We start from the raw sequence: 24,006 nt of genomic DNA, 5'->3' as shown, positions 1-24,006 counted from the left end.
AGAGAGAAAAAAATTTGTAGCGTGTGAAGTCACTGTTATATTAGGTTTTTCTATGACAGTCAAATCTAATCTAATGAATTCATCTCTTCTGCTGGTCTCTCTGTACTTATGAGTTTATATTTTTTTCTTTACTTTCATTTATGTAGTTCCTTTTTTTAAAATTTTATTTATTTTTGGCTGTGTTGGGTCTTCACTGCTGTGCGCGGGCTTTCTCTAGTTGTGGCGAGCAGGGGCTACTCCTCATTGTGGTGTGCAGGCTTCTCATTGCGGTGGCTTCTCTTGTTGCGGAGTACAGGCTCTAGGCACGTGGGCTTCAGTAGTTGCAGCACATGGCCTCAGTAGTTGTGGTGCACGGGCTTAGTTGCTCCGCAGCACGTGGGATCTTCTTGGAGCAAGGATCGAACCCGTTTCCCCTGCACTGGCAGGCGGATTCTTAACCACTGGACCACCAAGGAAGTCCCTTTACTTTCATTTAGGTGGGATTTTGGAAGGGAGTAAATACAGTGATCAATCCTATGTCTTTTTTATTGTGAAAAAATATACATAAAATTTACTGTTTTTAATTATACAGTTCAGTGGCATTAAGTACATGCACATTGTTGTGCAATCATCACCATCCATCTCCAGAACATTTTTCATCTCCCTAAACTGCAACTCTGTACCCATTAAATAACAACCCCTTAGTTCCTACTCTACCCAGCCCCTGGCAACCACCATTCTATTTCCTGTCTCTATGGATTTGACCGCTCTAAGGACCTCATAAGTAGAATCACACAGTAATCCTCTGCACTTAACTAAAAGTCCCTGGGAGACGATTCAGATGATTGTTCCAAAAAGCTAAATCTGCTTTGGGCCTGAGAATGTTTTCAGTGTTGGAGACAGGGCTACCCTTGTGCAGAAGAGAAACACAGCTTTTGGAGAAAACGTATCTTATTTGGAGAAGGCATGAAGGGTGTGGGATCAGCTCCTTCCTGGCCTCTGGCACTGGGTTTGAGCCACTTTAGAGGGGTGAATACCAGAACCCACTGAACGATTTTCTGAGAGACTCAGCAGGACCCTGGGTACCAGCAGAGCTTCTCAGGGCCTGTGCGACAATGTGTGGTTTGGGGCTGAGACAAGGCCATTCCACTCACCTTTGCTTGGAACTTAGGACCCGTCTGGTGCTCCAAGGATTAGACATTGTTGAGCGTGGTACTTTTGCGTCTTATTTTCTACCAGGTTATTGCTGGTATACAAACAAGCTATTGGTTTTTGTTGACTTATTGACCTCCCTCATTAGTTCCAGTAGCTTTTCAGTTAATTTCCTTGTGTTCTCTAGGTGTACAATCATATCAGCAAATAATTAGGCATCATCCTTCCCAATATTTACACATCATTTCATACGATAACTTGTTGACAGTAATGAAGGTTCACTTAAAGGTAATGGGAGTGACAGGCCTAAAGAGCTTTGGGAAAGCTGGTTTCGAAAGAGGCCAAAGGCCAAGTGAACGGGTAAGGTGTTATGGTACATGCTTAAATGTGACATGATGATGTCCTGGACTAGAAGTGGCTGAGAAAGACCAAAGGGAGCTACTCAGATATTAATCACTACAATTGATGATGTGGATTGACAAGCAAAATATCAATACAATGCTAAGTTTTCAAAACGGTAGTTTCTGACAGTGATGAAAAATACTGCATAAATATAACGGGAAGGAAAACAAAATGCACATGTGGGAAGTGGGAGCCTTGCCTAAAATTCTGATCTGAGAGAGGTTAAGCAATATACCTTTAGTGTTAAAAATTCAGTTTTTCGGGTTGCTTAAGGTGGACACTGGCATGGAAGGCTCTTTGGTAGAAGATGTAGTTAATGGGCCTTTTAAAAGATTTTTTTTAAAAAAGGCTTAGGATATTCTATAGGAGAGAATATTCTAGAATCAGATTGTTTGGTGTAATAAAATATAAATACAGTTCAAACTTATCTTTATAAAACTGTACATAAGATTTTGCCTACATCCCAGTTCCAGCTTTTGTTCATTACCTGCTAGCCTCTCCAGCTCTCTCTGTTCTTCAGAGACAAGCAACCACCTCTGTCTGCCCCAGAGTCATTGTGCTTTTTGCTGTTTCCCCAGGCAGTATAGCGCCTCCTCATTTTTCGGGTGTCTGAAAGGCACCTCTGCAGAGGCCTTCCTTGAAACCAGTCTGAAGCAACACTCCCTCCCAGTTACATGCTATCACATCATCATTTTGTCTTCCTATCTCACAGAACAAGCATAGCTCTTAACATGTTATGAAGCCATGCTCAGTAATTCAGATGTTTCCTCTGCCTAATGGCCAATCAGAATGCAAGCACCAGCAGAGCAGAGTATCTTAATCATGGCTCTGTTCCAAGAACCCAGAACCATGCCAGGCACATGGTGAACGCACACAGGTCTTGCTGAGTGAGTGAATGAATAAGGAATTGGTTTTCTCTTGTAGCCCATGAGACAAAGGGTGGTTGGGGATCCTGACCCAGGGAGAACTGGAACAATCTTGAGAGAATAAGGTCCAGAGAAGAGTGGCAGTCCAGCTGAAAGAGAAAGTCCTCATAGCAGGCCAATGACCTTTAGGGACAGGGATACCCAAGGGGCAAAGGCAAAGGGGCAAACGAGAGTGTTAGGGTGCCTGGGGGTGAGAAAGAACTCGGCTTCTTTGAAGACCTATAAGGAGCCCTGCTAGGACCATAGTGTGAAAAGGGGAAATGTCAAGAGTAGAGGCGTAAGAGGTCAGCTGGACCCGAATTACCTATAAAATTAAACGATGAGCATTGGCGATGCAGACACAAAATGGATGAAAGGATCCAGAAACACGCAAATCTTCAGGATAAGGACAACCCAGTTTGCCTATCCTTTATAAAAGTTCTTAGCTAACCATAAAATGGGCATTCAAATCAACTTGTACGTTTCATAGGGCCCACAGGTGATGTTGATGACATCAGAGTCATTTGGTGGCATCCAAATTCAAAGGATTGGTCCATCTGAGGACTAAGCTATGAAGTTATGCTAAAAAGATGCATGTGATCAATTTGAAATTTTTGTTTCAAAATTTGTGCCCAACCCTAAGTAAAGCTAAAATGGATATACAACGCTCATTATAAAACCTGAGGATTCTATAACCCTCAATCAGTCCAGGTGGATTCCAATTGTTAGTCTGGTGTCCAGAGTTAGATAAAATGAGGAAAAATGGCACGCTTAAAACTGTCACTAATGTGCTCTGCTTGGCTCTCAGGGTTAAAAAAGCAACTGAGCCAACATTTTAAAATCAGATTTCAAATAAAAATATGGACTTCTTAGCCTCTCTTAGAAAAGATCAGAGGATCCAGTAACAACGGGCCTTCCGGCAGCACTTGCTGTAGCTGGAATGGAGAATCAGTGGCTTCCCCAGACCTGCTTCATTCATCACCACAGCCATAAAAAATGCTTCTCAAATTCACTCTGCATGTGAATCCCCTGGGGATCTTGTTAAAAATGCAGGTTCTGATCCAGTAGGTGGGAGTGTGGCCTGAAACTCTGCATTTCTCAGAAGCTCTGAGGGTGTAGATGCTCCAACCATACTTTGAATGCAAAGCTATAAATTAACAATAAACACAAATGAAAACAGAAGTAAAAAAGCAAACATTATCTTTATTTAATAATCTTTGATATTTAAAATACAACTCATCGAACATCCACATTAACAACAGTATCCTCAGTGTTCAACAGTGCTTTGGAAGCCTGGCTTTTCTAAGGACCAGACAGGAAGGCCTGTGTGTGTATTAACGGCAAAACAACTCAGACAGAGGAGCACACACAGAAGGGCTGCAGAGTTGGGTCCTGAGAAATGGCACTGCCACAGTGCACTTGTGTCATGGCCAAAAGAATGCTTTTTACTTCAGATGTTTTTTGGTAGCTGAATTTCAAAGTTTATTTGTACAGAACAGTGATTTTTAAAAAGTTATTCCTAGTAGTCCAGTGTTGTAGAAATTAGATAATCACATTCAAATGTATGTTTTCCTCTTTAAAAAAAATTCCTGAAAACATTCACCTTTGAAATATGAAGGAGCCAAGTGAAGTGCTTCCTAAATGAATCAGGCATTTCCACATATATTTCACTAATGCTTCCCATTCCTAGTCTATGAATCCATAGTCTTTAAAATATTTATTGATACACTATTATAATTAAACATGCCAGTTGCTATAAATTTAGAAGTGGTTACTAGCATTAATTCTTAAAATGCCAGACCATTTTGCAAAAAAATTAAAATAGCAGAGGTTTTCTTCAAATTAAAAAACAAAAAGATAAAAATTCAAGAATTAACCAACCATGTCAATAATCTTCTCATTCATGAGAGCAAAATGGAACAAAAATATTTTATGTATAAGACTTTAAAAAACAAGTTGGTTCATCTCTTTAGCAAAAGATGACGGTTATAAATGGACCAGAAATGAAGCAAAGTTTTTATTTTGAAAATATGAAAAATTACTTATATTGCTGAAATGATTAGTTAATCAATCTGATTTTTCTTAATCAAGGTCACATCTGTAACATCTCCATGCTTGTTAGGGCCCAGCTACAACAAACAATTTACTTTGAAAGTAGTGGCCATAGACCTCTCCAATTGCAGATAAAGTTTTTAATAGAAAGTCATCAATATTAATAATTGAATCCTCTTAAGAATTTAAAACATCAAGATTTAGTTTTCATTCTAGGCTATTTCAATTATTATCATTATATTTTGCTTATGCACTGAGAATCAATCTTTTTTGAATTTGCACAGGTCCAGTGGGCCAATTTTAAGACATTTAGTAAATCTTGGCACTAACTTGATACTATTTAAAAATAGTATCAAACATGCAGACATTAAAAATGTGACTTAAGCTCTTACTGGCATAAAATTTACTTTATTTGACTTAATATTAAATGAAACAATGTAGACTATGGGTAGTTTTGCCTATAGTGATCCTCAACTAGTTGAGTTTTTCCTCGTTAACTTTGGCATGAATAAAGTCTTAATTAAGAAAAATTAAGTTTTAAAGAAAAAAAGCACCTCCTTAAATATTCTGCAAATTGTAAACTATTTGGCCAAGATCTTAGAGCTGATATACAGTTTACCTGCAGCAACCTTTTCAAACAATTTTTTTTTTTTTTTTTGCGGTACGTGGGCCTGTCACTGTTGCGGCCTCTCCCGTTGCGGAGCACAGGCTCTGGATGCGCAGGCTCAGTGGCCATGGCTCAGGGGCCTAGCCGCTCCGCGGCATGTGGGATCTTCCCGGACCGGGGCACAAACCCGTGTCCCCAGCATCGGCAGGCGGACTCTCAACCACTACGCCACCAGGGAAGCCCCCTCAAGCAATTTACATTACTGAAATATTCGTATGTTAATTACTATAAAAATGTACATTGATGGTTTAGATCAGATGTTAACTTCTCTGAATTTTTAAAACATAAATAACTACTTATTAAATCTATGACATCTATAAGTATGAAAGTGTTATTTCCAAAGATTGTTTAAACTTTACTTATAATACTAGCATTGTCATGGTACGTATTTTATCCCGGTAATACAAATTATACATTAGAAAAATGATACCAATAGTTTAAATATTAAACATTAAGGTGTTCCCAATTGGTAAAACAGAATGGAAATCTTTATATAAATAAAGTTCTTAGGACAGTGAATTGCATTGTTCCTGACTTGCAGGTGGTTTAAAGTAAACAGCACTTCCTGATGTGTGAACTATAGCTTTGTGTAACTTTAAAATTTTCTTACTGTGGTTATGAGCACTGGCATCTTTTCATACTGGCCAACTGATTAAGAAATGGAATCTAAATGTTCAGTTAAATATATGCCAATCCACACAAGATGGCAGTTCACTAGTGATTCTGAATCTGCCTGCCAAATATAACAATTTCACAACTAAATAAACACATTCAAATATATCCAGTGTGTGCTCGGCCCTGCTTTAAAAAAATCCCTAACAAACGAAGGTCAACATGCCACATTTCTTTAAGTGCTTTAACAAGGGTGTGTAATATAAGAACTAACCCTAACTCTTAAGGTTAAAACTTAAATGCATATTCATTTTCTCATTTTTATATTAGGTAGCTCATCAATTCAAATATATGAAAAGTTTAACATAATTTTTCAATGGGAAAAGATACAGGCCGAATATCCATGGAAAATATGACTAGCATACTTGGGATAGCTACAGAAATGTCCAGTCTCAAAATATTTTGGTTTGTAAATCATAGGGAGTAGTAGGGAGTAGTATCAAACTCCAACATCCCTTGTAGTTCTAAAGTTCTGTAATTCTTCTAAAACATTTTCAATTGTCAAAAGAAAACTTTAGATTTTAAAAGAAAACCATCTAATTTTATGTAAGGGAAACTTCAGAAAACTTACTTGGCACAAAATAATGACTAAAAAAAAATCTGTCTCTATCCAAGAAAAAGCTATTTCATAATCATAAATAAAAGGCAGTTTTTCCTCTCTTTTCAGTTAGCAATAAATCCTACATCAAAAATTTTTCCCTGATAAAATGTGTGTAGCCATACACCAGGGTATGGCAACATATCATACTTTAATTTTCTAAGTTGTCCGCTGAAATTTCTTCTTAAATTTTAGCTTATGAACAATTCATCATTCAAAGGGGCTACAAAAGGGGATGGAGAATGAAGGGGAGTAGATGACAGAATTGAAAAGGCCCATTTCAGAGAGACATGGTTAATTTTCACTGAAATCATCCCACTGCATTGACCCAGCAAGAAACTCTGCATCCCAATTAAAGAATGTTTATCAAAACTAAAGACTTTCTTATTTACAGACCCAGTAAGTACTGTGACTTCTGTAATTCTAAGCTATTTAAACATGATGCACGTGTTAAATCACAGTATAAATTTAAATGTAGTTTTGTTGGTAAGTTATTTTCATGTTCTAGATCATTATCTCTGGCAAACTATACCTACTAAAAGATGTACAGCAGAAGCAGACATCTGCACTTCATGACTCAATTGTAAACAGAACAGACAGCTCCAGTCACAAGAGGAAAAATAAAATGAAACTCCTACTAAAATTGAAGGCCAAATTTTATCTATCATACATTCATGGTGGGCACTGGATGTTGTTTTATAACAGTAGGAAACTTGCACACTCCTATTTTTCTCAATTGGAAAAGAAAAGGAAATAACAAGGTGCAGGAAAGAGGGTTACAGCAAACCTATACAGTTCTGACATAACTGAGAAGACATTCACAAAGCATTTGGGAAAGGATGTGCTCACACATTAACAAAATTCTCATTTATTCTCAAATACTTGTGCAGAGCTGATTTCAGAGTTTAGGAATGCACCAGAATCATGAAATAATGATCCCATCTTAGAGGGCTTAAAAAGCAAAACCTCAAGAAACATTACCATCTTTCAAAAGAGTTGTAGAAAGTAATGAAAACCACGTAGCAGAGAAACTGTGATCAGAGAAAATAACATGAGAAAACACCCAAGTGCACAATACATAGTCGGAGGGTAAACAGCTTATCCTTCTGGAACTGTTACTATTATCAACACAGAGGAGACACTGTCCTAAAAGGTTAATTTGGTTAAAGAGAAATAAGAGCAACTTTTAGATGATGAAAGTCAGCCAAATTCCCTATGCAGAAGGGAGGAAAAGAAGATAAAATGTGGGGGAAAAGTTCTGTGGCAATAGCTGGTTATAATTAGTTGGTCTGCAAAGAGAGCCAAGAAAAATGCCCTAATTTTAAACATGTTAGATATTGCACACTCAAAAAAGAAAAAAGAACAGTTAGAAAACTATTTTAAATTTCTTTAATTGCTGAATGCCTCTTTGGCTAGTGTTTGGAGGATCGTTATTTAGTCCTACAACGGATGTATTTTTCACCCTCTCAACTTTTTGTTTGCAAACCACCTAAGTCTTATTTCCTCTGTTGAAAATTGTTCTCTTTGACACATTACCAAAATGGACCCTATGCTGTAAACACACAGGACAATATTGGAAAGACTGAATATCTAAATGATTTGTGAAAGGTATTATTTTTTTCCTTCCGTTTTGAAATTACTTCTAACAGTTTCTAAAGACATGGTCACAGCTGCCTGAAGCATGTCTTCTTCACTCATAGCATCACCTGTTGGGGATAAAACACATATTTCTTAGAAATTTCTAGAAAATTTCCAAAGTCATCAAAAGGTAAGCTCTTAGAAACTGTTTGACTACTATAGTTTCCTTTGTTGATTTTAAAAGTTTACATACAATAAAATCCACTTTTATAATTCTGTAAGTTTTGACAAATATATAGAGTGGTATAACCATTATCATCACCCAGCTACAGAATCGTCCCACTGACCAAAAATATTCCCTCGCCCTGCCCCTTTGTAGTCAATCCCCAAGCCCTAAGTCTAGGCAACCACTGATCAGTTCTCTGCCCTACAGTTCTGCCTTTTCCTGCATGTCAGCACAAATGGAATCATCATTATGTATGTAGCCTTTCAGTATGGCATCTTTCACTTAAAAGCATTCACCTAAGGGGAAGAAAGTTTAACTTTGTGTCTATCGATGATGAATTAGTTTAAAAAAGTTTGTTCTGAGAAATAATTATTTACTCACAGGAAGGTGCAAAGATAGTTCAGAGAGGTCCTGTGTACACTCTGGCTAAATTTCACCTAATAATTAAATCTTACATACCTACAGCTCAAACCTAAATCTGAATATTGGGACTTCATCATACATGTAGCTTCGTGTAACCACCGCCACCGCAATCAAGACAGAGAACTGTACAGCACCATCAAGATCTCCCTCCTGCCATCCCTTTTGAGTCACACCCACTTCTCTTCCCCCCCACCTTCCCTAACTGCAGGCAGCCACTAGTTTGCTTTCCATCTCTATAAATGTCGTTTTTAGAATGTTACACACATAGAATCATACAGTATAAGATCTTTTGAGATTTTTTTTTTGCAGTCAGCGTAATGCCCTTGAGATGCATCCAAGCTGTTGCATGTGTCCACAGTTGGTTCCTTTTTAATCCCGAGTGGTATCCATGGTATGGAGGTACCGCAGCGTGTTTAACCATTCACCTACTATAGGACATTTTTTTTTTTCCAGTTTTTGATCATGACAAATAAAGCTGCTATGAACATTCATGTACAGGTTTTTGCATGGATGGAAGTTTTCATTTCTCTGGTATTAAATGGGAATATAACTGCTGGTTGCATGGTCAATGTATGTTCAGTTTTTATAGAAATTACCAAATTATTTTCCAGAGTGGCTATACCAGTTCAAATGAAAGTTAGAAGTCTTACCTCCCTTTAGTTTCCCCTGTTTATAACTGCCTTAAGTACTTCCTATATTTTACGCTAAAAACCAAATCAATGTTACAATTCTTCCTTCAGTTATCAAATGTAATTTAGAAAACTGAAAAGGAAATTCTGTTGTGCTTACCCATATTTTTATTCTTTCTACTGTTCTTTGTTCCTTCTTGATGTTTCAAAATTACTTTTTAACAGTTCTGTTTAGAGAACTTCCTTTAGCCATTATTTTCCCCTTCATTCCTGAAGAAAATTTCATGAATTCTGGGTTGAGACTTCTCTTCTTTCAGCACTTGAAAAATGTCTGTCACTTCCTTCTGACCTCCACGATTTCAGATGAGAAATCTGATGTCACGCAAATTGCTGTAGGCAAGCTGTTTCTAGCTGATTTTAAGATTTTTTTTTTTTTCGTCTTCAGTTTTCAGAAGTTAGACTACGATGTGTTTTGGCATGGATTTCTTTGGGTTTATTCTGTTTGAGGTTCACTCAGCTTTTAGAATCTGTAGGTTGGTACCTTTTGCCAAATTTGGGGAATTTTCAACTATTATTTCTTTAAATACTCTTTCAGCTCTACCCTCTTTTTCATCTCCTTCTGGAACTCTCATGGCACAAATGTTAGATCTTCCCCACAGGTCTCAGGCTCTGTTAATTTTTTCCAGTCTAATTCTCTTTGTTGCTCAGAATGGGTAATATCTACTGTTCTGTCGAGTTCACACTGATTCTTTTCTCTGTCCTTCCATCCACCTGTTGGGTCTGTCCACTGAGTTTCAAAATTTCAGTTATTGTTATTTTTCAGTTCTAAAATTTCTATTTGGTTTTTCTTTATATCTTCTATCTCTTTCCTAAGGCTATTTTTTTCCGTTGTTTCAAGCATGTTCATTACTGCTCACTGGAGCATTTTATGATGGCTGCTAATTTAAAATCCTTGCCAGATAATTCTAACATCAGTGTCATTTTGGTGATGGTGTCTACTGATTGTCTTTTCTCATTCAAGTTGAAATTTTCTAGGCTCTTGATATAACAAGTGATTTTTAAGTGAATCCTGGATATTTGGGGTATTATCTTATAAGAATGTGAATCTTATTTTTTTTAATAAATAAATAAATTTATTTATTTATTTATTTTTGGCTGCGTTGAGTCTTCGTTGCTGCACGCAGGCTTTCTCTAGTTGTGGCGAGCGAGGGCTACTCTTTGTTGTGGTGCATATGGACTTCTCATCGTGGTGGCTTCTCTTATGGCGGAGCATGGGCTCTAGGCGCATGGGCTTCAGTAGTTGTGGCACACAGACTCGGCAGTTGTGGCTCGCGGGCTCTAGAGCGCAGGCTCCGTAGTTGTGGCGCACAGGCTTAGTTGCTCTGCGGCATGTGGGATCTTCCCGGACCAGGGCTTGAACCCGTGTCCCCTGCATTGGCAGGCGGATTCTTAACCACTGCGCCTCCAGGCAAGTCCCGTGAATCTTATTTAAATCTCCTCTTTCAGCAGGCCTCCTCTGACATGAGCACCAGTGGCAGAAAAGGGGTGGTGCCCTGCTGCTTCCAGATGGGGAGAGGGTGTGTGTGACCACTACTGTTAAACATCCGTGGGAGTTCCGGCTTCCCACTGATACCTGCCTGATTGGGAGGGGTTGGAATGCCTCGTTACTGCTTCTCACTGGCACTGTGGGGGTGGTCTCCTCATTACTGCCTCAAATCAGTGATGGCCTGACTCTCCACTACACCTCTTCTGACATCACCCAGGCGACAAGCCAGAAGGATGCCTCTTTATTGCTGGGTGGAAGTCCAGGCTCCCTAAGCCCACTGACACCATGGGAAAGGGGGCATCATTGTCTCCTGGAGAAAAGAAAATCCCAGCTCTCCACTTGGCTTTTTCTGACACCACTCTGGCCCAGAGAGGCGGGAGATGTGCCTCATTACGTTACTTGGCCTTTGTCAATGGGGTAGGGTGGCAGTAGGACCAGTTTATTTACCTAGTCCAGGCTGGCTGGACTAGAGTGTTTATTATCTAAAAGTTTTTGTCTTGCCAAGTATTCCCTTTTCGCTCCGTAGAGCAGGCGTTTCTTGGGGCAAAAAGAAAATCCAGAATACTGACCACTATGTCTTCCTCTAGTCCTGAGCTTCTCAGCCCGTCTGTCTTCTACCTTTCAGATTCTTCTTATATTTGTTTTATACAAATGTCTGGGGTTGTTAGCTATACTTAGCAGAATGATTAGGAAAAAGTACCCATTCATTCCTTTTTATTGCTAATAGTAGTCCACTGTTTGGATGTAGCACAGTTTCTGTGGCATGTACCAGCTGAAGGACAATATGCAAGCAGTTTCCAGTTTGGGGCTATTACGAACAAAGCTGCTGTAAGGACTCATACACAAGATTTTGTGTGAACCTAAATTTTCTTTTCTCTTGGTTATATACCTAGGAGTGCGACTACTGGATCACATGGTTAAGTATACGTTTAAGTTTTTAAGAAAATACTAAACCGTTTTCCAAAATTGCTGTACCATTTTACGTTCCTAGTAACAACGTATGAGTCCCAGTTGCTCTGATTCTTGCCGCATTTGGTATTGTTAATTTAATTTTTTATTAAGCCATTCTTGTAGGTGTGTAATGGTGTCTCATTGTGGGTTTAATTTGCATTTCCCTAATGACTAGTGATGTTGAGCATGTTTTCATGTGCTATTTGTCATCCATATATTTGGTGAAGTGTCTATTCAAATCCTTCACTCATCTTTTTGAATTGTTTTCTTATTTTAGTTTTGAGAGTTCTTTACATATTCTACTTAAAAGTTCTTTGTCATGTACAGTTTCCTTCTCACTCGATTTCTACTACCAATAATTGGCCAAAGTTTAAGACCTATTATTAAACCAAGGCCTGAGGAGTAACTCTAGATTTCTTTGTTGTAATCTGGACTACACTCAGGTGTTTTCAGTTTTCCCAGTGGTAAAATGAACTTATTTTCCACCTACTAATATTCATTATCTCTGAGAAACTTTTGGAGAATGTACGAATTACTGTGAAGTTGCAAGTGATGTTTACAATTTTAAAGCAAAACATTGCTTAAGTGCTTCAAGGGCACTTAAGGATACACACTAAGGAGTTAGCCTACTCCTTAAGCCAAGAAAGTTTGGTACATTACCCATTCCTTCAAGAGTTTCAATATAATGAAAGCGAGGAGAAAAAAAAGCCTATAAAGCCAAAAATCACATGGAGTCTGGGTGTCAAACAGAGTGTGCAGGTAACAAATGGGATATGCGATCAGAGAGGCGTACCTAGATCACTGTCAAGTGCTCCTGAAGTTGTGTTCGGCTTTTCACATGGATGTCCTGGGGGATCTTGCTGCTGCTGCTGCTGCTGCCTGAAACATTCAAGAGTGAATGTGTATTTAAAAAACAAAACCTATTCACGTGGAAAATAAACGGTTCCACACAACAGAAGAGTCACTGGCATGAACACCCCAAAAGAAGGCAAGAGCAAGCAGTCTGATAGAAAACAAACTTATGGTTACCAAAGGGGAAGGGGGGGGAATAAATTAAGAGTTTGGGATTCATAGATACACACTACTATATATAAAATACATAAACAAGATCCTACTGGATAGCACAGGGAACTATCTTCAATATCTTGTAATAACCTCTAATGGAAAAGAATCTGAAAAAGAATATATATATCTAAAACTCAATCACTTTGCTCTATATTTGAAATTAATACATTATAAATCAACTATACTTCAATTTAAAAAAAAAAAGCAATCAGTCTCATATAAATTACTGAAAAGCATCACAGTTCTGATCCTAGAAAATTTGAATTTATCAGGCAAATTAATGGGTAGGTATTTTCACCACAAAAATAACACATTGTACAAAAGGAGTCACTGGTAGCTATTTCGGGTATTTTGGTTTTTTTTCCGGTACGCGGGCCTCTCACCACTGCGGCCTCTCCCGTTGCGGAGCACAAGCTCCGGACGTGCAGGCTCAGCAGCCACGGCTCACGGGGCCCAGCCGCTCCGCGGCATGTGGGATCTTCCCAGACCGGGGCACGAACCTGTGTCCCCTGCATTGGCAGGCAGACTCTCAACCACCGCGCCACCAGGGAAGCCCTGTTGCTTATATTTAAAACACAGGTTAAGAGGGATCCCGGTCCGGGTCTGTAGTATTCAGAGCTGGAGAAGGCATTAATAACACTGACATATACCTGTAGGCTACTTCACAGTTTACAGAACAGTTTTACACACTGCCTCATCTGATGCACGTAACATGTGAGTTAAGGTTTTACAATGACATAGCTGACACAGCAGAGTTTTGCTCAGGGTTTTATGATAGGTACCATGGATTTGGAGATTACCACTGGAAAAAATTTCATGGCTATGAAAATATCAGTTAACAACTCTTACTCATAAACTATGAATTTGCAACAGGTAGACTTTCAACAGCATTTTCATGCTTAATGCATGAACACTGTGGTACTATATTAAGTGTGAAGCTTCAAACACTCTACAGGAAAAAAAAAAAAAACTATACATTTCAATGAAAAACAAATTAGCACCAGGGTCAGTTTGGAAAGAATCAGAGGGAAGAAACGGCTCCATAACCTTAGAGCCAAGTCCTCCAAAATAGAAGGTATTGAGACAAGGACCCATATAGGTGTAGTAATCAGGAATTCTACTGAAAGGCAAAACTTAGTTTCTCAGCTCCTTCACTAATGAGTCCTACAAGATTCTGAATGCTAGCCAAAGTTAAAAAGAAACCCCAAGAAGTTAGCTCTTAACTCTAGTCAGCAACAAGTAACTGTAAAATATTCTCTAGTTCCACTCAAGTTCTCACCAGTATTTTCAAGGCCAAACCAGGAGGCAGAGGATAGTAAGGCGAAGCTGGAAACCATCACAGTACTTTCTTACCCAATCAACTGCCCCCAGTCAGAAAGGAGACTCAAACATTTAAAAAAGGGTGCAACGTTGAATAAAACACCTGCATTAGTTATAGCTGGCATTGCGCTTGTTATAACTTACTTAGTCATCATGGAATGTTACTGCATTATCCTTCGTATTCTAAAAAGTTTAACTCATTGGAAATTCTACATTTTTAATCCAAAAAAATCTAAAAACCTTTTTTTTAAAAAAAGAGGGATTTGTTTTTATATTTTAAAGACATTTTCTTTTTCTTACACGTACTTGTGAATTTTATAGTTTCTCTATAAAGTATGTCTGTTTGGACCATTTTATTCTGGAAAAAATTGAAGTCTGAAGAAAAGCACGGCAGAAGTATCACTTGGAAACTGTTCTGGAGAGCAGTTTAGAAATCTGTACCAAGGCCTTAAAAATGTTCATGTCCTTTAACTTAGTAATCTGAAATTCTCAGAATAATTAGCAGAAATGATGAGAGATTTGAGGCATAAAGTCAATACAAGGATTGTTCATTGCATTATTAATTATAATAGCAAAAATCAAAAGGTTCATAAACTGTGATACATAAATTCATTTTATGAAATATAACATAGCCTATAACAAAGAATAGTATCATGGGAAAATGGGTATAACTGATATACAATATATGGGCGTTTGTGTGACTAGAAGCGTATGACTGCCAAAACACTCACATCAGTTATTAAAGGTAGGATTATGTTTTTTTAATTTAGATATCTCTAAAAATAAAATTTCCAAAATATTATTTTTTATCGAATTAAACATTTAAAGCTATTTTTAGCAATAACTAGATAGTTGATGATATTATAGAACTACCATTAATAATCATCATGTGATAATTATTCCATTATTGTATGACAAGAGCATTTGGCTATATTAAGAAAAAAACATATATTTTAGAGACACACACAGAAATTAATACAGATGCAGTATGATGATTTAGATTTGCTACAAAATAATCCCACCCTGGGGCTGGGAGAGTAGAAAGCATGGGAGATGGGGGTATAAAAAAAAAACAAGATGGCCCATGTGCTGATATCTGTTAAATCTGGGCAACAGATAAATAGGGGTTCCTTATGCTGGTTTCTCTACTTCTATATAAATTTGAAGTTTATCATAATTAAAAAATAAAAAAAGTTAATTTTAAAATTTAAAAGGGAGTGACAAGCACTAATAAGCACTATTTTGAAATTTTATACATAATTAAATCCATTAATCTATCACTGAATAAAGACTAGAAATATCTCACATTAAGAGGATGTCAGTTGATCAGAACTTTCCTTCATATACTTCTGAGCTGTGACTTAAAAAAAAAAAACAGAAAACAAAGTAAATATTATCTTCATTATACCATCAAATGTAAAATGCTCTAACATTCTATATACTACTGAAGTACTACCAACTCTGATGTGTACGAGTCTTCTGAATTGCAGAGATGTTGACATGTGAAAAAATGTGCACCTTAGAATTGTTGAAATATAGTAAATAATAGGCCAGACTCAGCCACTGGCCTTTGTTTTCTGACCTGGGATCAGAGGATCTGAGTATCATTATAGATCTTGTGATCTTAAGATGAAGTTGTATCATTAAAAAAAGAAAAAGGGATGAAGACGTGAGTGACAGTTACTGGAAAGGATAATTTTATAGGTGAAATTTCTATTTTGAAAGTACTTATAAACCTGGGCACAAAGTTAGGTTTTAGGAGCTGATGATTCAGATTTACGGTTACCCTCATGTCCCTGATGCTGATGGGCCTGCAGTACCCCGCTACTGTGGCAATGAGTGGAGCAATTAACCATCACTTCTATTTGGGGATGTGTTCCCCTACCGCAAATGCTGTTTTTTCCTATTAATTCACAGGAGAACTTCGCAGGGTTGGTCCAAGTAACCAAGAAGTACATTCAAAGGATCATTAGGCTTTGCTCTTGCCTTGACCCAATTCCATTTTCCTTTTGATGATGAATTTTACAGGGTTTCCTTTACCCTATTTCATGTAAATTTAATTAGTACTGGGGCAAAGTTTTCCCCTAAAACTATATTGGATTTCACAGTTTATTAGCTACAAATCTTTATTTTTATTTATTTATTTATTTATTTATTTATTTATTTTGCGGTACACGGGCCTCTCACTGTTGTGGCCTCTCCCGTTGTGGAGCACAGGCTCCGGACACGCAGGCTCAGCGGCCATGGCTCACGGGCCCAGCCGCTCCACAGCATGTGGGATCCTCTGGGACCGGGGCACGAACCCGTGTCCCCTGCATCGGCAGGCGGACTCTCAATCACTGCGCCACCAGGGAAGCCCTAGCTACAAATTTTTAAAAAATACATTCAAATGCTCATAGGGTCAGGCAGTAACCAGTATTTTAAAAAAGGAGAGAACTCTCAATAAAATAAATGGTTTAAGTCAAAGCTGTATGTTTACAAATAGACAAAACAGCCAAGGTAAATATTAAATATGCAATTTTAATATTGTACCAACTACTTTACTTTTCAAAGTAGGCTTCTCTTCTCTTCCGTAGCTCTTCTGAAGTAAGATGTGTACCTGACGTCTGTGGAGTATCTTGACATATATTTCTGGAAGTACCTGAAAACAAATAAAACAGAACAAAAAACTATTTTATTTACCAATTCAAGCAATAATATGTTTATACTTATGTGAAGGAACTTTTGAAAAGTTTTGTTCACAAAAATATTCTGTACCATTCTGTAAATGTAAGAAAGGCTCTGAAAGTCTCAGGGAGAATCTGAATAAGGCAGTTCAAATCTAACCTGTGTCCACTGCAGCCAAAGCTGTTACCCATCTGTGATGTAGTGGATGTGAGGAGGTAAGCCCAACGACCAACTTGGTAGGAGAAGTAATTAACGCCACACTTGTGTGCTCTCTTATTAGAAATGAATCTGCACTTTCAAAGGCAAAGAATTCCTAGAAGCAACTCAAAGCGGATGATCATAAAACAAACCCATTCTCTGTATCCCTCTATCCTGAAACATTTGGGTACAACAACTTAAGTATGTTTCCATGTTCTTACTTCATTATTGCACCAATCAGAGATTCTGCACAAACTGTGAAATAAAGTGGGAAGGAAAGGAAAGTACACAGAAATATCTAAAACTATTAAAGCTGGTGTCTGTCCATTACTGTGCTAACCTAGCAAGGCTCTACTAATCCAAAATGGGCCTGCACACCATATGGACTACTCATGAGCCTCCTGGCACACCTGTGAATTCCTTATTTAGATATTTAAGGAATTCAATTGACAAGTAATTTCATTAGAAAGTAGAAGGCAAATTCACATTAGACAAAAACAAAACTATCAAAAAAAAAAAAGAAAAGAAAACCCCTCACACTTTTAAGTAAGCCCCTTTGAACAACATCCCAGACAACTCCCTCAGCTTGGATTCCCTGAGGGATGCATCTTTACTCTCAGCTGATGGGCTTATATCACTAAAAAAGTGGGCTCACCAAAGTGGGCTTAAGCTGTAAGCTGCACAGCCACTAATTGTTAGAGTTTTGTAAAATCAATTTACTTTCTCTGTCCAGGCCTTCCTTCGTGTGCACTAGCATACATTTTTAGAACAGTTGGTCTGGGCAAGGGCCCACTGACCTCACAATGATTAACCTCAGTTTGCTACTGTGTTAGCACAGTATTATAACCAAGTGGAATAACCAGAAATAAAAATAAAACTAGTCCTAATATAACACAAGTCGTAAAAAGTTGTTTTAAAAGAAATCTAAAAAACAATAACTGATTGTACATAGCTATTGCTTCTGCAGTGATTGTCCAAGAACTTCTACCAATAGTACATTAACTTCCAGAAGAACTAAGAATGATCTGAATCAATTCTTCAACAGTGAATAAAGTATGTGTTGGAATGTCCATACCTTGCATGCTGAGCTGAATGGCCCTGCGGAGATCTGCTTCTTCATCTTCCAAGTCAATTTCTTGGCGACTTAGTGCCAGAGCCCTCTGCAAATCCTCCTCATCTTCGTCTAACATTCCTGATCCATCGTTTGCTTCTAAGACGCGTTCTAGATCTGTTTTCTGGACTCTAAAGAAAAAAAGCACTAAAAATAACTGCAGACCACTCTTCTATTTTAGATATAACAGAGACATTTATAAACCAAAGATTTTTATGTAAGTCAAAACTTACACATTTTCTGGCAGACAAGGTCTAATAATATAAAGGTTTTACTGTGATGTGAATCTAAGTATATTTAAATAATTCAGAGTTGATCCATGGTTAAACCAATAAACTTCACTAAAACATAAAGGTCTAAAAAAAAATCACCAATAATAAAAGGACCTCATCTTCAGTGTAAGCACGAAAATTTAATTTTTGTAATGAAATACTATCATATATTCCATACTGCAAGCTCAATTTTACCTCTGTTCTTTGAGTTGTGCTAATTCTTCTCCAATAAGTTTTGGTCGATGCATCTGTTGGACCCTGATCATCTGTAGGAGTTGGTCAGCTTCACAGTCTGGCAGATCACCCTTAACAACAAATATAGAATAACCTAAAAAAAAAAAGGCAAAAATAAACTAAAACAGTTAGCAAGTGATTCAAAATTGATTAAAAATGACAGCAGATAGAGAGGCAGCACAGAACAGTGGAGTGAGGACACAGACTGAGGAGTCAGGAGTACCTGGGTTCAAATAATGATTCTTATGCTTACTAGTGGGGTGATCTAGAACAAATAACATAGTCTCTGAACCTTGCTTTCTTCGCTTGTAAATGGGAAGAGCCATCTCACAGAGTGACTATGAGAAGTAAGCGAATCTGTAAAGGGATCTACTAAAACAGTGCCTGACCAAGTAGGTTACACTAAATGATACCAGAGAGGCAAGGAAAGGAATAAGGAAGAGCAAGGAATCTGGAATCAGATGACCTGGGTTTTAATCCCCTATCTCTTCTATTTCCTAGCTGCCTGGCCTCTGGTAAACCCCTTTACCCATCTAGGTCTTGGTTTCTTCAACTGCTACATAGATTATACTGTACCTTCCTCGGAGGGCTGTTTGAGGACACAATCAGAGGATGTGTGTAATAATGTGTAATATGGGTAAAATGAGTCATCTGTGGAAATAGCTGCCCCTGACCCTGACACTGACACATACACATCCCTCCAAACGGAAAACAGGAGCTGGAAAACCAATATCCCAAATCTAGTCAAGGTGTTGAAGATGCAGTTCATGTTTTGAAAAAATTACACCGGCCCAGTGTAATTTTTTATAAATACGATTCTAGAAAGCCAGGGTTTTCCCAGCTGGATACGCCACACAATAGCTAAATAAGGGTGGGCTACACCTAAGTCACTCTAATCAATTTACGTTTTTCTTCATTTCTTATTTTTGGCTGCACCACGTGGCATGTGGGATCTTAGTTCCCCGAACAGGGATCGAACCCGTGCCCCTGAATTGGAAGTGCAGAGTCCTAACCACTGGACCTCCAGGGAAGTCCCTCAATTTACATTTTTCTACCATAAATTTTCTTCAACTTTGGTGCTTGTTATGGATATTCTTTGTGAACATTAACAGATAATGAAACAAATGAACAAAGATGAAAAGGACTGTTAATGGAAAAAGTCAAAAGAGTAAATCATAATACACTTAACATTTGTTTCTCACAAGGACAAGTGTGCTCAGAGTTCAGATGGTTTAACATGTTTTACACCAATAAAATTGTTTCTAGATTCTAGAATAAACTATGTCAGCTCGCAATGCTATTCCATGAAGAGTATCAGGAAGGGCAGAAACTGCCTTATGGAGGTGGCACTGTAAGGATCTTGGGTTTCATTCAAGATTAGATCTCATTCTAAGTGTGCTAGGAAGCCACTGAAGGGTTGACGAATGAAGGTGTGCCATTATGTGCATTACATTTTAAAAAGCACTCTAGGCTGCTTTATCCACAAAATATATAGGAACCAGTGTGCAAGAAGAGTGGGTCTTACTAAAATGGAAAACCTGAGGGATAGCATATATGGGGAGAAAAAAAAATACGTCTTTTGTAGACGTGTTCAGTTTAAAATGCTTTCTGGACTTCTGAGTGGAGATGTTAAAGTTAGGAGTTTGGAGTTCAGTGTAGATGTCTAGGCAGAAGATAAAAGTCTAAGGAATTATTGGCAGATAGACTTTATTTAGAGATGATATTTAAAATAATGGGAGAGCGGTCAAGAAGTTGTCCAAAGACTGAACTCTGGGTCACTTCATTAGTTAGAGATTGAAAAGAGTAAGATCCATAAAAGGAATCTGAAAGAAGCAGCCAAGCAGCAGGTAAACCTCCATAGAGGCCTGGAAGCCTTGTGTAGACAGTATTTCAAGAAGGGAGGATATAGCTAGGAACAAAGGTTTTAGGCATAAAAGAAAAGGGATACAACTATATAAAGTCAAAGAAGTTACAACGCTATGATCCTACATGTAAACTGGAGAGAGGTACATGACAACCAACCTGGTAGCAATAAGCATGCCAGTGCCCAGACTGTGATCTCTAACCACCATTACTAAAAGGGCAGGAAATATACAAGATAAGACTGAAAATTCTTATTATGTGAGAAAGAAGGGCTTCAAAAGGCTAGAGTGGTCATTTCAGAAGCTTGGGAGTCAAGTTCAAAAGGTTCCCACTCATCCAAGATGGGACAATTTTGTGTATCAACATGAATAATAATTACAATGGACTAAACCAAATGAACTATGGTTTTAATGGATTTGTTTACACTGACACTTCAGAAACAAACCAATTACCTTTGGAGGAAGGATACTATGAAACCGACTCATTTAAAAAACTGATAAAAGAAATATTTATCCTGCTTTTTCTATATGAACTATACTTCAGGATAACCAAACAGTTGATGAGGGAAAGTTTATTTGTATAGAAGTCCTCCAACTAATAAATGAAGGAATGACAGGAATCTGATATCACCATTTTGCAGTCTTCAATGAAATAACGGACTAGGCATTGATCATCAATAGCTACCCAAATCACAAAAAGAGAGCTAACTAGACACCACCATCTGTAAAGAGAATTCTGTCCTCCCCAAATCAACCGAAATCTGATCCAGCCTCTAGATATAAGGACCAGTCTATTGGGCATCCAGGGCTCAGACGAAAAAAAGGATGCAACCAGCAAAATCTAGAATGTGGGAAAGAGAACAAAAGATCCATTTTCTTCAAAAGAATAAATCAAGGAAAAAAATTAAGAGGAGAAGAAACCTATAGATATATTTTAGAGACACAGCAATCCAATGGAATCAATTAACTTTATTTCAACCTGCTTCCACTGTAAAAAAAAAAAACAAAAAAAAAACCCAGAAGAATTAACCAAGGAGATTGGAGATTTGAACACTGGCTGGCTAGTTGATGTTATTAGTTGATGTTATTACAGAATTGTAATTAAATTTTTATGTGTCATTATAGTATTGTGACTATATATTTTTTTTAAGGAGTCCTTGTTTTTTAAAGATTTTAATGAAAAAGACACCTACAAAGAACATAATAAGACAATTAGTATTTTCTCAAAATAAACTGGAAAAGGAAGTGGCTAGGGTAAAGGTAAAACAAGACTGGCCGTGAGATATTTGTTGAGGCGGGGAGAAGGGTACGTGAGGATCCATCACATTATTTTCCATACTTTACACTTGTTTGACATTCTTGGTAAGAAAGTTTTGTTTTGTTCTGTTTAAAGGAGGATATAATCAACTATACCCTCAAAAAAGATGAGGTCAAAGGAAGACTGAGAATTGAATACTGGCAGTGGCAAATGTGGAGGTCATTGGTGACACTGAGAAGAGGGTTTTCAGTGACACATTGGTTATGACAGTGTAACTGGAATGAGTTCATGAATAGGAGACAACACCCTAGAGATGATTCTAAGGAGAAAATAAAAATGGAAGACAGCTGGAGTTTCCTGGTGTTAAAGATGCTTTTTCTTTTTACTCAATGGAGAGAAAAAGTGTATTTCTCTGCTGATAGAAATAATACAGAAAAGAGGGGGAAACTAATCACACAGGAGAGTGGAGTGACAAAAGCAGAAGCAAAGATCCTGAGTAGGTGGGAGGAGCTGGGATCTAGCCCCAAAGTGGAGAGGTTGGTCTTCGTTAGGAACAGGGGACAATTCATCTATTTTAATAGGCTCAAAGCACAGGTAGAGATAGAAACAAGGTGATAGATTGCTGGTAGAAAAATGAGGACATTCTCTTTTAGTTGCTCCTGTTTTCGTAGTAGAATATAAAGGAAGGCCATAAGCTAGGAGTCAGGAAGGGGGAGGGGAGTGGTTAGATGTTTGAAGGCAGAAGTTGTGAAATCATCACCTTGGACAGTGGTAAGTGAACTAACCGAGAGAACATAGTAGGGATGTCAAGCAGCACTAAAGGCTCATTTGAAATTTGTGATCATATAAAAATTAAAAAAAAAAATTTGTGATTATAAATTTAAAGCAAAATAAATCATATTTTATCTTTAGTCATGTTCAGCTGTTCTGATGGAGGACTGCACAAGCCCAAGATTGGGTTTTAACAACGGTTGGGATTTTGTCTTAAAAGTATGATGGAGGGGGCTTCCCTGGTGGCGCAGTGGTTGAGAGTCCGCCTGCCAATGCAGGGGACGCAGGTTCGTGCCCCGGTCCAGGAGGATCCCACATGCCACGGAGCGGCACGGCCCGTGAGCCATGGCCACTGGGCCTGCGCGTACGGAGCCTGTGCTCCGCAACCGGAGAGGGCACAACAGTGAGAGGCCCGCGTACCACACACACACAAAAAAAAAGTATGATGGAGGGAGAGAAGGACAAAGGAGTTGAGAAATGCAACAGAATTATTATAATGATGGATTACTGGAAATAAGCAGGGTAATACAGGATTTTAGGATGTAAGGGGAATGTTTAGGTTTGTAGTAGGGTTTAAAGAATTGTTGGAAATAAAAAAAACCAAAAATATGGTGTAAACATAGGAGGCAATAGTCTAAGAGTAGGATGCTTATAACTGGGATTTGAAGGTGGTAGTTAGTAATGGCAAGGCAAGAGTGAAGAAAATGATCTTTGAAAGTAAGAAGAGGTTGAATTGGATTGATTTTTGATGTAGAAATCACCAAGAAAGATGAAAGGAGTTGAAGTAGAGAGATGACAGTGAGTCAGATCCTAAAATCTTCAGTGGAAAGGAGGAAGATCAGAGTGCAAAAGACTACAAAGGAGCATGGGGTAGAGTTTAATCTCGCGACATGTATTTCAAAGCACCTGGAGTTTTTAGGGAAGAAGAGTGGCCAAGAAGGGGCAAAGAGGAGCAAGAAGAATACCTACACCTCCCCTCGGCTCTGTGGTATGTGGGGTACGGAAGACAAAAGAACCATTACTGTAGAAGGGCCGCAAAGGAATCAGCATCCCCAGGGGAGGGCCAAGTGTCAGCAAGAATGCTAAATGAGCAGTTATCATCCAAATCACAGCCTAAAGCTCACCACGTAAAACATAAAAATTATATCCCTGCCGCTGCCATGAAAACAATATTGTTACACTCACTCCTTTTTTTAACTTTTTAAAAAAATTAATTAATTAATTTATTTTTGGCTGTGTTGGGTCTTCGTTGCTGTGTGTGGGCTTTCTCTAGTTGCGGTGAGCGGGGGCTACTCTTCATTGCGTTGTGCAGACTTCTCACTGTGGTGGCTTCTCTTGTTGCGGAGCACGGGCTCTAGGCACACGGGCTTCAGTAGTTGTGGCTCGCAGGCTCTAGAGCGCAGGCTCAGTAGTTGTGGCGCACAGGCTTAGCTGCTCCACGGTGTGTGGGATCTTCCCGCACCAGGTC

The 24,006-nt window shown here is 38.3% G+C and overlaps 1 protein-coding gene across 4 annotated transcripts in view; it reads right to left on the bottom strand.

Annotated features, from left to right (window-relative positions):
* Positions 1 to 3,568: 3,568 nt before the first annotated feature.
* Positions 3,569 to 24,006, bottom strand: part of ATXN3 (ataxin 3) — a 33,058-nt gene continuing 12,620 nt past the window's right edge. For 3 of the 4 annotated variants that reach the window (XM_082854173.1, XM_082854176.1, XM_082854174.1), the window contains 5 exons: positions 18,609 to 18,741; positions 18,106 to 18,272; positions 16,710 to 16,806; positions 12,574 to 12,659; positions 3,569 to 8,133 (listed from right to left, as the gene is read on the bottom strand). In XM_082854173.1, the coding sequence (XP_082710299.1) occupies positions 8,039 to 8,133; positions 12,574 to 12,659; positions 16,710 to 16,806; positions 18,106 to 18,272; positions 18,609 to 18,741 (578 nt within the window). In that variant the 3' untranslated portion in view covers positions 3,569 to 8,038. Of the gene's footprint in view, positions 8,134 to 12,573; positions 12,660 to 15,471; positions 15,526 to 16,709; positions 16,807 to 18,105; positions 18,273 to 18,608; positions 18,742 to 24,006 lie in introns of those variants that run through there. The other variant, XM_082854175.1, reaches the window with a different exon arrangement.

This window comes from Leucopleurus acutus (genome assembly GCF_964270905.1).
Source record: "Leucopleurus acutus genome assembly, chromosome: 1".
NCBI classification, from domain to species: Eukaryota; Metazoa; Chordata; class Mammalia; order Artiodactyla; family Delphinidae; genus Leucopleurus; species Leucopleurus acutus.
The sequence above is the reverse complement of the archived record's forward strand: the minus strand, read 5'-3'. Positions and strand labels throughout refer to the sequence as shown.